General features: G+C 37.5%; 1 protein-coding gene across 9 annotated transcripts in view; it reads right to left on the reverse strand.

The window, feature by feature from the left end:
- INPP4B (inositol polyphosphate-4-phosphatase type II B) overlaps window positions 1-17860 on the reverse strand; it is a 249236-nt gene that overhangs the window by 66873 nt on the left and 164503 nt on the right. For all 9 annotated transcript variants that reach the window (XM_015861147.2, XM_015861150.2, XM_015861145.2 and 6 more), the window contains 3 exons: window positions 14648-14778; window positions 10420-10524; window positions 2836-2944 (listed from right to left, as the gene is read on the reverse strand). In XM_015861147.2, coding sequence (XP_015716633.1) covers window positions 2836-2944; window positions 10420-10524; window positions 14648-14778 — 345 coding nt within the window. The remainder of the gene's footprint in view (window positions 1-2835; window positions 2945-10419; window positions 10525-14647; window positions 14779-17860) is intronic.

A 17860-nucleotide genomic window follows, 5' to 3' on the forward strand; every position in this document is an offset into this window, starting at 1 on the left:
AAATTATCCAGGTTGGAAAAGACCTTGAAGATCATCAAGTCCAACCGCAGCCTAACCAGCACCCTATCTCTAAAAACCCTACACTAAATCATTAAATCATCTTATGAAAATTCATATGCTAAGCGATCTCTTCTTCAAGGTTGGCAAGCAATTTGATAGAAGCTGCACTCCCCCATTGTCAATGCTCAAATATAAGTCTGTCAGTATGACTTTAGATTTTTTTTCTGTGAAGAATCTGAAAGGATAGTGACACAGATGCCCTAGTTATATCATCCTAAAGACAGACTTCTTATCTTCAGGGGAATAAAAGAAGAAAAAAGAAAATTGCACTGTTAGAATAAAGGTCCAGTACAGCATCCTTGAAAGTCATCAAAATACACGGGCTTCTAAGAGACGCAGAAAAGTCTCAGAATCAGGGTAAATAGCAGAGTATGTCTAAGCACTCAGAAATAAATATGAAATGCCTTGGTAAAACCTGCTCAAAGCTTTACACATGGCTCCTGAATAAAATCCTCTACAAACTAAGAGGCCTACACAACCACAAGTCAGTGAAATAAGGATGAATGAAAAATGAGAAGAGGTTGTGCTGTGTTGAGTACTCTTTGCCATCTTAGCTTTTTGAAACCTAACATTGCATAGGATGTAAAGGTCTAACCCATCTTCTCTCTTGTTACAGGCAACCATGAATCAAGTGCATTGGCAGTTCAGTCCTATGAGATACTGCAATGCGTGATTTTCCAGAGAGACTTCAAAAAAGACTAGGTCTCTCCCCTGGGAGGCATTTTCTCCCTTTTTTTTTTTTTTTTTTTTCCTTCAATTAACTGTCTCTTTAAGTTTACTTGAAGCTATCCCAGTGCTCAGGAAATCATATCCCATCAGTGTGAATACTTTGCTGGACCATGCAAGTGAGAAACAGCAAGAGTTGAATATTGAGAGGGCTGAAAATGCAAATCTTGTCAAATTACTTATAACTTCAACTCCTTCTTATATAAAGTTTATAAACAGATTGAGTACTACTGCAAATATTTAAATAACTAGGGATATAAATATGAAGTTTGCATTTAATGCATCAGATTATATATAGTTATATATATATATAGTTATATATAGTTTTGGAGATAATTTTGAAATATCAGTAACAAATATTTTAAGAAATGTCTTTAGACATTTTCTTCATAAAGAAATATGAGCATCACAGGATAATTTCATAAGGATAAGGTCACCTACACCAGACAATTGACAGCAGAATAGATACTTATGGTCAATACAAAATCCATTCATGGTTCTCTAATGATAAAGAGTATTAATGGACAACAGTATTTACACACAACAGGTTGGCCAAGAAAGCCAAGAGAATCCTAGGATACATTAAAAAATGTGTGGCTGGAGGGTGAAGGGAGGTGATCCTCCCTCTCTGCTCTGCCACACTTAGACTACTGTGTACAGTTCTGGGCTTCCCAGTTCAAAAAAGACAGAGACCTCCTAGGATTCCAGCGAAGGGCCACAAAGATGATAAAGGGCCTGAAGCACCTCCTGTATGAGGAAAGGCTGAGTAACCTGGGTCTGTTCTGTCTGGGGAAAAGAAGACTTTGCCCAGAGAGCTTGTGGAGTCTCCTTCTATGAAGATATTTAAGACTCATCTGGACGCCTACTTGTGTGACCTGTTGTAGGGTACCTGCTTTAGCAGGGGTTGGACCCAATCTCTTGAGGTCCCTTCCAACTCCTGTGATTCTGTAATATTTCACTGACAAGTTTTATCATCAGAGTTAGCCACAGAATGAAAGATTTAATAAGCCTTTTATGTCCATTCAGTGTAAAACAATAAAAAATAAGATTTTAAAAAAAAAACAAACATCTTTCACAGAAAATGCATCTCCTAGGTTTTTTTGTTTTTTAATGTTAATAACAACTTCTGATCAGCTTAGAATTGAAAAGCAGATTTTTATAATTTCTATTCCTTATGATGTTGGACCTATGAAACATTTGGGAGTATTGAACACGAACCGAACTAATTGTCTGTGAAGAACTGTCATGATTTAGATGAGCATACATACAGAACTTCCTGCATTCCCTTTCAAATTTGCCATTGACTACAAAGGGTTGGTAGAGTTAGTCCAAGTGTTGTTACTCCAAGTGTTGTTAGTCCAAGTGTTGAGCAGTCACAACTGTAGGTGCTGCCAGTGAGAGCTGTGCCTGCCAAATCTTAACAGCTATAGCAACAAACGTACATGGCTAATACTTAGTTAGCAAGACATTTAACTGACACTGCTGTACATGCTTAGGGTTTACCTTAAAGCAAATGGATATCCTACTTCATGCCTTTACCTTTGCTTAGTGTCATTTTGATTTTATGAAGAAAAACAATACATTCTGATTCACTTCATAGGGGTACTGAAAAATGTTTTGTCTCACATGCCCAAGGCTGTCAGAAATGAAGATGGTACGACAAGCTACTGTTTCTTTATTGAAAAGCTGTCTATAGCTATTTTCTGCTTGGGCTCAAGTATTACAGAAGAGATGCTTCATTCTGAACAGCATGTTTTCTAGCATAGGTATTCCTCAGGCTCCCTGAAACATGGGAAGAAAATTTCAATGCTTAACATTTGTGTCCAAAATAAATCTTGGTGCTACAGGTAAACTGTGCTCCAGTTTTGTAGTGTAATAAGCAGGAAAAAGCAAAACAAAACCTGTTTTCTGAATGAATGCTTGCCCAGTCATACTAGATTTTAATTTTTCATGCATCCAGCAGGGGGAAACTGTTTTATAACTCAGTGAGTGCCAAGCATTACAATTCAGATTTGACAATTCTTGCTTAGTCATTATTGAAATACTTACTTTCGCCTTTCTGCCTCAAATTTACTCAGCAGTTTTCGGAGACCACCATTCTTAAATCCCTGGAAATGTGCTGCCGGGGCTCCCACAGTGATTACATCATACTGAGCATCTGGAACAAGAAGAGACAAGCAGAGATTTGCGTGAACCTATGCCCAAAGCACGGCAACACTACATCTACTCCTCAATACACGAGGAGAATAAGTCTATTATTTTCAAGGAACAATCAAGAATCTGCATCTCAGGAAGGCCGAGGAGCAGATCAATCTTTGCACACAGCCACCTGCACACGTTAGAAGGTTTATCTGATTTATTACTATGTACCACAATATAGAAAAATACTCTAGTTCTTCAGTTTACAGAGCTACAAAGTAAATTGGTCCTCTGCGTATTTCACTTAATTACGTCTTCCATTATTTAAATTGCAGTCATGTTGAAAGGCACATATTCACGTATTTTAGAGTCAGGAGATCACTGTGATGAAATAATCAGACTACCTAATACAGATTATAGAATTACAGCTAATGATTACTGCATCAAGCTAATGTCTTGGTTGAGCAAAGACTTTTTACTTTATTCTTCATGCAATTTTGATTTAAAGACTTCAAGTGACAGTGACTTCTTTTTATCCCCAGAGAATTACTCAACCTGACCAGTAAAAATTTCTGTTCTGCTTCTAGTTTGAATTTGTTCAGCTTCTACCTTCAGCTATAACTACCATCTTGACGCTACATTTAAGACTCAGTTTCAATCATTTTTTAATTTTATATATGCTTACAAACACAGTAACTGTCTTCAACTGGAAAGTTACCGAGAAATAGATACGCTGCTGAAGATCTTGCTAATGTGACAAACTGTTGTTACTCTGTGTGTAATGATATGCACAATGATTTTTTTCCTATGGATGTATGCTCACAGAACTGGAGATGCAATGCCTCTTCAGAAACAGCCTCTCATTTTGGGTTTGCAATTGTGAGAATGAAGATGAGGACAGTTCCATCCACAATCACTCTTTCAAAGCTTGAATTTCCATTTGCACTAAGTAGTATTATGCTGCATTCACTGAAGGTATAAAAATACAGGCCAAACTAATGCATTTTTAAAACATTCTTCTAAAGGAAACATTAATTTTAATTTTATTTTGTTTTTAATTTTATTCTGTGAACTGTTTTATTCATCAAGGAAGCTTTCAATGTAAATTAAAATCTCGCTCTCTCCTAAAATAGAATTTTTCTAGCATTCTGATGATAAATATCGCTAGAAGGAAGAACACTGTACAAATGACTCAGAGTTAATGAACTATGTTTTACTTCCAGAACTGAATCTCAAAACATATTCACTCAAACTGATTCCAACTCTAATGAATTGGTGGCTCATCAACTCTTTCTTAAAAGGAGAAGCAACATAATATCATTAGCTTCAGGTGAGATACAAGATTCTTTAATAGCCCATTCTTTCAGATCCTCATGGACATTTATCAGTAACAATCTTGGGCCATTAGAGCTCCACAGTTCTATTGTTTAAACAACACAGGTTTGAAAATAAAGAAATGAAACTCAACAGTTACATTGCATAACGACTCCTGAATATGTTTTCAGAGAACTCAAAACTAAAGGAAAATACATTAAAGACTAAGAGTCCTACTGCTTTTGTTGCATTGTTTTAAAAACAGCGATTATAACTACCTCAGGGGATCTGCTCAGAAGGCAGCTTTGATTGAGACTGTAGTCTCTTAGCATATGTCAAGAAGCAGCTCATTCAGATGCAAACACATCCAGATCAGCTGAGCCCACATGCGAAAGAGCATGGGAGACTAAAGCCAGCTAACAAAACATCTATCATCCTGGTGACAGGCATGGGGTGTTCCACTTCTTCCCATCCAGAGCATGCTGCATTGGAAAGTGGTGCACACTTGGGAAACATTCCTTGTGATATACTCCATTTCCACATCAGTGAGGCCCCTCATGAAAGGTATGCACTGTCAGCACAAGTGTACTAGTACAGGAATGTTCCAGTGACTCAGAACCATCACCCATGTCAAGAACAGACAAGTACTGACAACAAAGCTTAAAATGTTGCTGAGAGTGACAGGAGCTATGTCATATTGTCAGTGTGATCCACAAAAATTAACAATTAATAGATATTGAGAAGAGGGAAAGGAAAAAGAGCTTTCCCTCAAATAATTAGTTCAGAATTCGAAGGGGAAAAAAACAAACACCAATGCATTAAAACAACAAGGAAATTGGGCTTTCATTACTTCACTTTTAATTATTCTGCCTGAAAGGCACATTCCTCTGCTCGCTCCTTACACAAGCAAAACACTTACAACACTTGCCAAATCACAACTCCTCCATCATGCAGACATATAAACTACCTCTCATCACTATGTCCTGAATTACAACATGGAGACAACCTCTGCAATACAGTTCCACAAACCTCAATTTTATCAGTTCAATTTAAAGAGCTGAGAAATTTCTATGACACAGCTCAGCTCAGTTTAGAACTTGAAACAACTCTCTTGCTTTCACAGGAGGCAGTTGTCTTGAACTGGACACAGAAGCAGGGTTCCACCAAATCCATTCAAAACAAGCACACTTTTTGTATAAACAGGGCCAAAAGTAAAGTATATATACACTTAAGTTCAGCAGTATGATGAACAGAGCAAAAAATTGTGCTTAACAAAGGGGACAGGGATACAGGTACAGTTGTTTCAGTGTAAAACAGTATTTTTCTCAAAGATGTTCCTATTAGAAAGTTAAAAATGCAGGTATATTCCACATTGGTACTGTATAATGACCTGAATCAAAGGTCATAAAAACAACCCTGTTATTGGACATGTTGAACAAACCAGTATGTATCCATAGGCATACATATGATAAGATGTGATGAAGACCTACCTAGCATCCCCATACTGAAAATATCTGAAAGCGTAAGGGTTAATGACTGCTTTATGGCTCATTTGCTTGTGTGAATGGCTCATACTTCCTGTGATACTCTGGCTGCCCTTTGATACATGACAAGAAAGATCAACCTGACTTCTATGTGCTGCTCCAGAACAAGCAGCATAAAAACTGTTCAAAAATATCACCATACATCTAATAGAAGATACAAATCTTCAGTGCTCACAAGGTGAAACTTATTTCAGTAAACCGAACAGATGGGATGCTGAGTAACAGATAGAAAAATCACTTATCCAACAAAAGGTAAGTATAATCACCATCAATTATCTTCTGTCACAGTAATAATACAGTGCAACCAAAAAAATCCTAAACATATTTATGAATTCATTTAGTATGAAGGGAAATAAAAAGAGTTCCCTATAAATAAGGTGTCAGTCTTACAAAGATATATGCATATATGCATCTCCTGATTTTAACAAAAGTTCTCATCTTTATTAATGCTTCGCAATCCCTAAAGATGAATGTAGCAAGAACAAAGTTATCTAGTACTCAGCTAATGAAAAAAGGGAGAGTTTTATAATCTCTAAATTTAGAAGAATATTTTGATATCTACCTGTTTCTAGTTTGGGGTCAAAAAGGAGAACATTAGACAAAAACAAAATAAAGAAGTGCTAAAATTATGGATAAGTAGCATGCTTCATTCCACTTTACAACTTATCAAATAAAAATACTATTCCCAGAGAGGTTTTCTTGAAAAGGCATAAAATTAGGTCTACAGGTAGCCAGCAATTGAATCTATAACCACTTACATTAGAGTAACTAACTAACTTCAAAACATCAGCTGAATTATAAGTTGTGCTTTCATATTCTGTCACTATAAATCCCCACGCTGTAGAAACATTTAAAGGCACAGTTCTTTAGTAAAAGAAATAACCCCCCCCCTCAACTAGTACAGTTCTAAAAGACAAACAAAAGTCTCCATTTCCGATCCCAGAAGTGAATGAACATAGGCAATACATAAGATCATCCTGTAATTACTGTTTGATTTTATAACACTGTTACTTTAGAGGTAATTCCTCCTAATTATTTCCAGGCAAATTATAACAGATACAAAGAGCACAACAACACTATTTGATAGAGCAAATTCTCAGGTACAAAGCACTATTTTTCAGCACTTTCACCAACATCAGCGATGCACTTTTGCTAGCTGTGAACCTGAACATGAATGTGGTTTGCAAGCCACATTCTTAACAATGCATGCTGGCAGATGTGACTCACTGTTTCAGAGCTGCTACAACAGTGCCTTTGCTAGGAATGTGTTGCCAACACCAGTCCATCTTTCATCAGTCTGAACAGACAGAAGTCAGAAGGTGCCAGATTCACACTATATGGATTTTATCCATACAATCCAGATTTTATTCAGATATTATATGGTGGGTGTGGTTAGGGAAGTACAGCCAAGATTGGCCATGTGCTCCATGTCTTCATACTGTTGTGGGGCCTGGTCTTCTTCTCTGGCCTCGCTCTGGAAGCAATGTATAGGTCAGAGCTGATGGTTTTTCTGGGCTTCAGGAAATCCAGAATGATCACCCCTCTCCTTTCCCGGAAGGCAGTGCACATCATTCTACTTCCTGAGGGCGATGCTTTGAAATTCCCTAACCTGGGGAATCTCACTGCTCCATGGTCTGCTGTTCTGACTCTGGCTCACAGTAGTGTCATCACATCCCATTGCTGGTAATGCTGCAATAGCTGCAAATTCACCTTCAGTCTCATGCTGATTCGGTGTTGTTTCTGTTCCTGTGTGAGCATTTGTGGGACCAACCTGGTGCAAACTGTGATATTCCAAGGTTGCCAGCATTGCATTGGAGCCAATATCCAGCTCCATACACAGTTCTCTGGTCATTATTCACCACCAGTGGATGTGCTGATTGACATGCTCTTCAATACGTGCTGTGACAGCTGTGTGTGACCATCTAGAATGCAGATTATCTTTTATGTCATTGTCACTACTGCTGAAATGCACTGCCCATGGCCTGACTGAGCTCACATCCACTGTTTGGTCTCCAAAAACATTCAGCAATCAAAGAACATCAACGTGTGCAATGTTTTCCACACAGGAATTCAGTGACACAATTTTGCTTCATATGCACTTCCACTTCAGATGCCATTTTATCAGTATCCCTCTGCTGCCATCTGTCGCACGGCAACAAAATGTAATGGAATATTGTCAGGAAGGTTCAGCCTCTGTTGCTGCACCACCAATATCCACCTCTGATATTGTGGGCCAACATAATAAAATAGGAGGCACTACTTTTAAAGCAGCCCTAAGATTTTATAATCTGCCTAGCAGAAGAGTGTATTGCTAAGGCAAAAAAACTTAGTGAGTGTAATTTGCATTTGTAGAGTGCCTGCAAATTCAACTGATCTCAGTTTGTCCATAAGGCATCCACTATACTTTAGTCATTTGTATTTATCTAATATAATGTTTTATTTGCATACGATGCTGCTAAAACTACATCCAAGCAGCAGACTTCTCTATTAAATTATAGAATACATTATAAAAAATTATCCCCACTTTCCAGAAGGTATAAATACTCTATTTTCAGCATAGTTCTATGAGATGATTCCACTGAAGACTAAGCAAATGCTTACATAGCACAGAATAGCACTGAAAGTGCTCATTTAGACACAAGCAGAACTAGGTTCATTAAGGTTTCCTAGGAAAAAGGATATGTTAAGTTTAGAAGTAGAATTTTTCTTCATGGCTTGCTTATATTACCTGGGCTGGTGATTCTACCCTACAATCTCTGGGAAGAAATTTAGTGTGCTCTACCATATCTCCAGTGTCAGAGTGGAAAAAAAAAAACAACACAACACCTCAGAAACAAAACAGGTAAGACAGACTTTTACACCACCACTGCCACTACAGATCATCGTGAAAAATTCAGTCAATGCCCTAGACACATGTGAGTCCTACTGAATACTGCACAGCATGTCAATATAAAACAACACAGTATTAGTTCTACAATGGCACAATTGAATATTTTTAATCACACTCAATTACAGATGTATTTCAATGCAGATGTATTCTACATTTATTGGTTTGAAAAGTCATAGGCACAAAAAGAGAATGAAACTCCTGAAATTCTTTTTGAAAATAATTCAAAAGAAACGTAGTTAACTTCTCCTTAGTTTGCCAAGATCTGTGGTCAGTATCAAAAACTTGTGGTTTCAGAAGACAAGGCAAAGAAACCCCCCATGTAGCTCTAACATTGGATGTGATGTCTAGCTTTCAGCACAGACTCATAGCTTTCATTAGTCTCAGCAGTGGGAATGTGTGGGTGTAGGTTTCAGAATTAGAAAATATATATTCATAGAGAAATGTAAGGGAAGGGGTAGCTGGCCATTTCTTTGTTCTCTTGATTTACTTAAGAGTTGTTCTTTAGGGACAATACATATTTGATTTCTCTAGAAATATCTCAATCAACTTCTTATATATTTACAAGTAGATGAACAATCCTGAGAGAATGAAATTCAACCACGCAGGAAAGCAGGCAGCTTCCATATTTGGACATAAAACAAAGACAGAAAATGTCTACATGGAGTTTCTTGGGACCATTAAATGAAGTGAAAAATTAAATCCCCCTACAGCAGTACAAGTTTTTAAATAATGAATTCATTAACTTGATCTTATTAGAAAGGCTGAAAGGGCTGGGGCTGTTCAACCTGGAGATAAGAAGGCTCTGGGAAGACTTAATGGCAATCTTTCAGTACTCTAATGGGGGGGCTTATAGGAAAGGAGGGGACAGACTATTTAGCAGGGTCTGTAGTCAGAAGGGAATGGTTTCAAAACTGAAGAGGGGAGATTTAGACTGAATGTAAGAAAACAGATTTTTATGTTAAGGGTGGTAAGGCACTGGCACAGGTTGCCCAGAGAGGTGGTGGAAGCCCCATCCTTGGAGACATTCAAGGTCAGGCTGCATGGGGCTCTGAGCAACCTGATCTAGCCATAGGTACCCCTGTTCACTGCAGGGCAGTTGGACTAGATGATCATTAAGGGTCCCTGCCAACTTGATTGATTCTATGATTATAATGAAAAAGAAAAAACAAAAGGTGAACAAGAAACAGTCATGTGAGGAGCCCGTACCATGCCATAATACATATATCTTACACAAACTAATACTGTACAAACCTCAGCGGATGGTAAAATAAAAACCACATGAAATCAATCTCAAAATTTTCTTTAAAAGTCACCATAATTCCTGTGAAATTACTTCCTCCTCAATATTATTCCAAATTCACGCAAGGTCAAATTGCAGATTAATTTACTGAAGAATAAATTTTCTACAATAAAACTTGATGTGATTTTTTTTTTCTCAAACATCTTTACATTCCATCTAAGCAGTTTAACAATGCACTGTTGCTGGTAACCTTCAATTAAGTTAAATAAATCATTGAGAATCAACTCTCTAAACACACTACCTTTCAGACCTTCTGAGGTTGTAAGGTTTCATCCAAAAGCTTTATGTCCACTTGATGTTGTCTCTTGAAACTGGATACATAAATTAGTATTTTTGCTTCTTAAGAAAGGCTAAAATGGAAACCATAACTCTCAGCTGTCAGTTTAATTGTAATTCTAAGTATACTTTGTCATGCTTAGGGGATTTCTCTGCAAACTATGCTTTACCTTTCAATCGAGGACCATGCACATGCATTCTCTGCAGATGGAGATTTATTGGGATGAATTCTAATGTTTTTTCTCCTTTGCTACAGCTTGACTTGAAGGAAGAACCTGAAAAAAAAAAAAAAAAAGAAAAAGAAGTTTAAAGAATCGTTATCTTAAGCACCCTGCAGATGTTTTGTCTTCGTTTTAATGTGAGGACAATACTTGTAGCCTTCCTTAATTTACTTTTAATGTGTAACTGTATATTAGGAGAAGAATGGTTCACTAGCTGAGTCTCAGCATGTATCCATAATGTAAGCAACAAAACAGCTTTTAATTCACAGAACAATTTAAATTTTTATTCTAGGTGATACGCATTTCTTTTCTGCTGCTTGAAATAGGTCTGCAGTCTTCTGGAAATAATGCCACAGTTAACGGGCATTATGTTTATTCTGATTGAAAAACACAGTGGTACAGAGCTATGATAGTACTACATTTACAACAACTTTTTTTTTTTTTTTTAATTAAAAGAAAATTATTATATTGACTGAGCTACGGAACCTAAGAAGTTCCAATTAAAGAAGCATAAAATGGCCTAAGAAAAGCTATAAATTCCTTTTCTTTCTTAAAAAATCCAGTATCAGAAAAAAAGCACAATACTTTCAAAAAAAACCCATCTGGCTACACACATCAGAGGTATAAAATTACAAGCAACACTATGGTGGTATAAAAGAATATAATTAAATCCTCATGGGAATAAATGTGATTTACCTGGAGATATTTAATAGGGCACATATACAAAGCCAAAGGTCGTTGATTAGTAAAGAGAGTCAATCCCACATTCTCACTCAGCAGAACTTTGATTTTTTCAGCATCCTGACATTTTGCCTGTTAATTGTTTAAACTAACATTTCTCTGATACTTGTTCTGATTTTGGTCTCCAATTTCTCTCCCCCCCTCCACAGAAATATCTGAAAAGATTCAACACTATTTTCTGTGTAGGGAGAAAAAAACATAACATTTGAAATGCTTCATTTGCTCACACAAAATTTCCAAGAGGTTATGTGTTTGAACTGCCATAAATTCCAAGGCAATTAAGCATGCTTTAGACTCCCAATGCAAACCATATTGCCAGATGGCACCAATGACGCCACAAAGCAAGGCTACAGAGGTACTAGCATATTTGCACAAAGCTAAGCCTGGAGAAGGTACTTCATCTGTATCAGCTGTAGACCAGCATGGGCTGCTATCAAAGCTTAACAAATTAAAATAATAATTTGGATGAAGATCCAGAGCAAATGTAGTAAAAAGCAGTTGGTAGGAGTAACTGATTCAGATTTGATAAGAAACCAGGGGACTGAGTGAACCCTCAGTAAGTTCACAGATGACATCAAGTTGGGAAGAAGTGCTGATCTGCCTGAGGGCAGGAAGGCCCCACAGAGGGATCTGGACAGACTGGATTGATGAGCTGAGGCCAACTGTATGAGACTAGACACAAGGCCCTGATGTAAACAAAAATGACTTAATGTTCATTCTTATTGGTTGCAAATCCTGCATTTAATCCTAGCCACATATCTTCAACAAAGTATTCACCATATGTCTTGCCCACCTGTGCCTTCCGATTTCCATGAAGATCACTTTAATGTTTTTGTAAAGATTATGACATACTGGAACGTCAGGTAACTCCTCAGGTCAAGGTCCTCAAGATGTGACCACTGCGCTGGGGAGCAAATCCTTGCCTTTCTCTAAGATACTGTCGCTGTTGCCAGCGAAGACATGAACACCTCCTGCCCCTCCACTGCCCTCTTAAAGAAGCTGTAGGCCATCACAAGACCTCAGCCTCCTCTTCACTGGGCTGAACAAATGAAGAGATTTTAGCCTTTCATCATGCACCTTGCTCTCTAGACCCTTCACCATCTTTGTAGCTCTCCTTTGGATGTTCTCTAATAGGTCCTCTTTATACTGTGGTGCCAAAACTGTATAAAGTGCTTCTGATGAGGCTGTCCTACCCAATCCATCAGCCAATTGCTCACCCATCACATTATGATCTTGTCTAGCTATTTGTTGGATATTTTGTCCATAAGAATACACTAAAAAACAGTATTGAAGACTGCTGAAATTCAAAAAGATTACTTTATCTGGTTTCCCTTGGTCAACCAGGTGCATCACCTTGTCATATAAAGAGATTAAGTTAAACAGGACTTCCCCTTTGAGAACCCATGCTGTCTACGTCCAGTGAATGCATTACCTTTCAGATATTTTTCATTAAGACAAGTCATTTCACATCATCAGCCCTTTTCAAACTCATTTGTCACAATAAAGCCCCTGCACAATTTATATTCAATAAATTTACACTCTTTTTTTCTTTTTTAAATCCCAAAAGGTCATTTTAATATTCTCCTCAAAGTGTTAATTAATATACTGATTTCTTTCACCATCTGTATCTATTTCCTTGCATATGATATTTTATGGAATGCTATCAAAATCTAACTAACAAAGCATTAAAAAAAATGTGTATTAGTTAAAACGATGCAACTTAAGTCATGTCACACAGTAGGCTGCCAAAATCAGAATGGGAATACTCTGATGATGGTAAACAATCATAAACACAAGAAATTACAGTTGTGCAACCAAAATGCAATTGATTATACAACATTCAGTATAACAGATGAGCTTCCTCCCCCACTGCTGCCAAAACATTTAGTTTCAGTTAAGCACTGATTTTATTCATACACTAAAACAGGATTTCTCTTTTCCGGAGACTAAAAAAGACATCTCTGAACAATATGAGGTGACAAATACCACACTCAGTTTTCTACTGAAAGGTGATAGATAACAGATAATATTACAGTTTTAATGACTATTTTGGAATAGAAAGATTTGTGTCTTGGCTACCGAATGCAGTAGATTAATCATAGAAAACATGCCTAATTCTGTGAAAGAAAAATAGTCTCTAAAGCAATTTAGTTTTATACAGAACTAAAACAAGTCACACAATTTCTCAGTAAATAATATTAAAAAAAAGGGCTGTTTTTTTTTAATACAACTGTAGAAAGCTAGGAATAGTTAATATAATGCAAGTTGACCTTTGTAATTAACTGGTATTTTGAAAGATGTAACCACACACTGTATATGTAAACACATTGCATGAAGACCTGTTAATATCTGGCAAGCCCATGCCTATGCATAAAAAGACACATAGCTAATAAGGAGAATACGGAGTGAAACAGCATATCCAGTAATGGCAGCACAGCCATAGAAAATGCATAATGAGAAGGTGATCATGAGGATCACTAGCAAGAAAACAGCAACAAGGCCTCTGTGGTCACCTAGAACACAAGTGTCTATTTCCTTCCAGAAAAATCTCATAAGCAGTAGTGGAGGTGGAAGGCATGCTATGAACGTTGGAAAGAAAACAGTTTGCTCAAAATACAGTCCTATTCAGGAAACAATTCCAGCAGCCTTCCCAAATAGAAAAGAATTATTATAAGTTCTTTAAATGCATTGTGAACAATCAGAAGAAAAGTAATTTAAAAGCATAAATACTTTGTTCTGCAGCCTTGTTCTTTTTATAAGCAAGATTTTTTACAGAAAAAAAAAGACCAGCTGCCTTTATGTACATTTGTCACTGATGTCACTTTATTCAACTTGTGTGTGGACACTACATCACAGTCCTCAAGATCCTGACAAATATAACTGAACGAACTACATGTACATGATCACTACATGTGAAAAAAAAAGCAGAAGTATTACACACTGCTATTTCTGGACTGTGGACAGACTGTGCATCCTACATAAATTATGTGCTTTTCAGGCATGACCTGGGCAATGACAAACACACTAAGGCTATGTAAAACATACAGCAGTTGCTCTCTACACTGTTAAATGCAACTTATATTTCATGAAAAGCTATCAGAACTACCTTTTTAAGACTGTTTTCATCTGTCATATGGTACTCAATATTACTAGAGCAGCACATTCAAGTTAAAAGAGGTACAGCCACTCTTCCAATTTTTCGGTTGATGCAAAATCATGTGCTACGTTAATTGTGAAAACATGCTGGAATGCACTGAACAAAAAGAAGACAAAAAAAGCCAGAAGAAACAGGGAACCTCTTGGAATCTCAGAAATAAAGTGCTAATAAATATTTTGGTTTTACGTCTTTTATTTCTGCTGAATACTTTAGCAATACAATAAGTGTTGACTAGGTTGACAGTTAAATTTTCCAGCTGAGGGGAGGCTACTTTCATACCTGTATGCTTTCCAAGCTCTGCAAGAGTATCCTGATACATGCTCAACATCTGGTCACAGTGAGCAATAACACTTTTACGCATATTGTCCCAGTGAGGTGCAAGTTCTCCCAAGTCTTTAAGTTCCTGATTCCTGTATCAAAAGGCAGAAAGACATGGCTTATTTCCTTAATCTGTTGACACTCCAAAAGAATCCAATTAATCTGAGATAGTTTATTAAGAAACATCAAAAGCTATTCCCAATTGAAATAAAATTATTATGTCTGGTCTGTTTTCATGCCTCTTACTAAGACTGCTGACTTCAGCTCTATTTTTAACCATGCAATAAAGAACGTCAAATCACTGAATAATACAATAATTTAATGTTCAAAACTCATCTGGTACAAATGCAATGGCCTGCAAAGTGAAATACTGTTTCTTCCCAGTAGGCAAAAATGCTTCCAGGCTCCAAAGAACTGTGTTCACAGTAAGAAATATTTCATGAAGAAACAGTAAGCACCATTGCAAAGAATACAAAGTTCAAAGTCCATTCCTTTTCCAACACTTCCATTATAGCTGCTTTATATAAGGTCTACTCTTTGGATATTATTGTGGCAGTATTTCTACAAATGTCAGCTTATCCATCACAACAGTCCTGTCACGTGCCCCCACGCCAACCTTGTTCCCCTCCAAGCCTTCCCATCTACCACATTTCTTTATGTAAAGTGGAGAGCAAAACAAAACAAAGTGACAATTTCCCTAAAACGCAATCTTCAACCTTACATCTGTGTTCATCGGGTCAAAACAGCAATGTTATGGTAACCACACATGTCACTAAAATGCAAAAGGAAATCCTTCAGCAAATTATCAGTCTTCCTGTGTGCTCTTTTTGAGAGCTGACTGGAACAAAACAGCGCTCACCAACTTCCTAGACTAACAAGCACATTTACTTACATTGCACTGGACAGTTTGTTTTCCCCACTTGCAAAGTAAATTCAGTCCCAGAGCTACTAGAGTTACTACATGTACATCACCTTTACTTTTGTTTTTTTCCCCCAAACAAAATAACAGACCCAAGCTATCTCAGATTTGCATACTATCACTGTGTTGCAAGTTCTTAATCTTTGTCACACTGCTGCTGCTGACTCAGTGCAACTCTGTTCTCAGTCACAGATAAAAAGAGAATGACCTTCTGCAATTAATTTCCACCAACAGTACTTCACAGTACCAATCTTTATCGGAACTGTTGGGAACCTTCAAGTAAAAGGATAGACCACAAAAACAAAGTACTTTAGAAATTATGACATTTTAAAGTCCATAGTAATACCCCCCTGATATTCAATCTCTCTCTCTATAAATATATATTACAGTACATTACGTCAGAATGTATTTCATTGAACAACTTCAAAATACATTTCAAACACTATACACATTAAATAACAACTGTGAAATTCATGGAAACCAGTATTTTTAATATAGATCAGTCCACCCAAAGGACAAATTGGTAACTAATTAATGTTTTCAATTCAAACATGGAATTAGGAATAATTTATGAACACAGCTCAGAGCAATGTCAGTATCATTAGAGGGCTGCTCCAAAAGAGATGTCTCCTGTTTTATTATGTTGGCCCAAATGTCACAGGTGGATCTTGGTGGTGTAGTAACAGAGGCTGAAACTTCCTGACAATATTCCATTACATTTTGTTACCATGCAACAGATGGCAGCAGAGGGACAGTCTGGTAAAATGGTATCTGATGTGGAAGTGCATCCAAAGCAAAATTATGTCACCAAATTCCTCTTTGTGGAAAACAATGCTGGCATTCCCCGGAGATTTCTGAACACTTATGGAGACCAAACAGTGGATGCAAGCACAGGGAGGCTGTGGCAACAGGGAACTGTGCATGGAGCTGGATGTTAGCTTTAATGCATTGGAAATCATGGTGGCAATGTTGGAATATCACAGTTTGCACCAGGTTGGTCACACAAATGCTCTCTCAGGAACAGAAACAACACCAAATCAGTATGAGACTGAAGGTGAAACTTTCCTGCTACTGCAGCATTACCAGCAATGGGACGTGATGACAGCACTGTGAGCCAGAGTCAAAACAGCAGACCATGGAGCAGTGAGATTCCCCAGGGAAGAGAATTTCAAAGCATCGCCCTCAGGAAGTAGAATGATGTGCACTGCCTTCTGGGAAAGGAGAGGGGTGATCATTCTGGATTTCCTGAAGCCCAGAAAAACCATCAGCTCTGACCTATAACGTTATCATGCTGAATAAGCTGAACTATAAGCTGAATAATGCCAGAACTTCCAGAGCCAGGCCAGAGAAGAAGACCAGGCCCCACAGCAGTTTGAAGACATGGAGCACATGGCCAATCTTGACTGTACTGCCCTAACCACACCCATCATATAATATCTGGATAAAATCTGGATTGTATGGATAAAATCCATACAGTGTGAATCTGCCACCTTCTGACTTCTGTCTGTCCAGACTGACGAAAGATGGACTGCGTTGCAACACATTCCTAGCAAAGGCACTGTTGTAGCAGCTCCGAAACAGTGGGTCAAATCTGCCATTGTGGATTTTTAAGAGTGTGGCATGCAGGCTTTTGTTCATGGCTAGCAAAAGTGCATCACTAAGGTGGTGAAAGTGCTGAAAAACAGTGCTTTGTACCTGAAAATTTACTCTATCAAATAGTTCTACTGTGATCTTTGTAGTTTCCACCGAAAAAAATAGAAAGCATTTCTTCTACAGTAACCTACGTTAAATACATCTATTTATCATTTCTTAACATTATCTTCACTCACTTCAAATCTTCTACTCTTTTTCAGGTAATTTTATTCATCAACATGCCACATACTGTGCTCAGCATCATCTTCAACCCTCCTTACAGAACCAAACTCAATCTTTGCTTTCTAAATTTTGCTGCTAAGCTCCACAAACTGTCTACATGCGAATCTTCTCTGTCTGCTGTCATAGTTTCAGCAGAGACAGAACTGTTTATCTTCAGAGTGTCTGGTATGATGTCATGTTTTGGTTCTACTACTAAGCAGTGTTGTACAGAGCCAAGGCCACCCGTCTCGTATTAAAGAAGGGTTGAGATGGGACAGAATTAGGCCAGCTGATTTAAACTGGCCAAAGGGATATTCCATACCATACAATAGCCACAGGATGAGAGGATGAGTTTGTACTGTTTTGTTACAATCCATGGATTCCTTGCTCTTTAAGACACT

This window comes from Coturnix japonica, chromosome 4 (assembly GCF_001577835.2).
Source record: "Coturnix japonica isolate 7356 chromosome 4, Coturnix japonica 2.1, whole genome shotgun sequence".
Classification (NCBI taxonomy): Eukaryota; Metazoa; Chordata; class Aves; order Galliformes; family Phasianidae; genus Coturnix; species Coturnix japonica.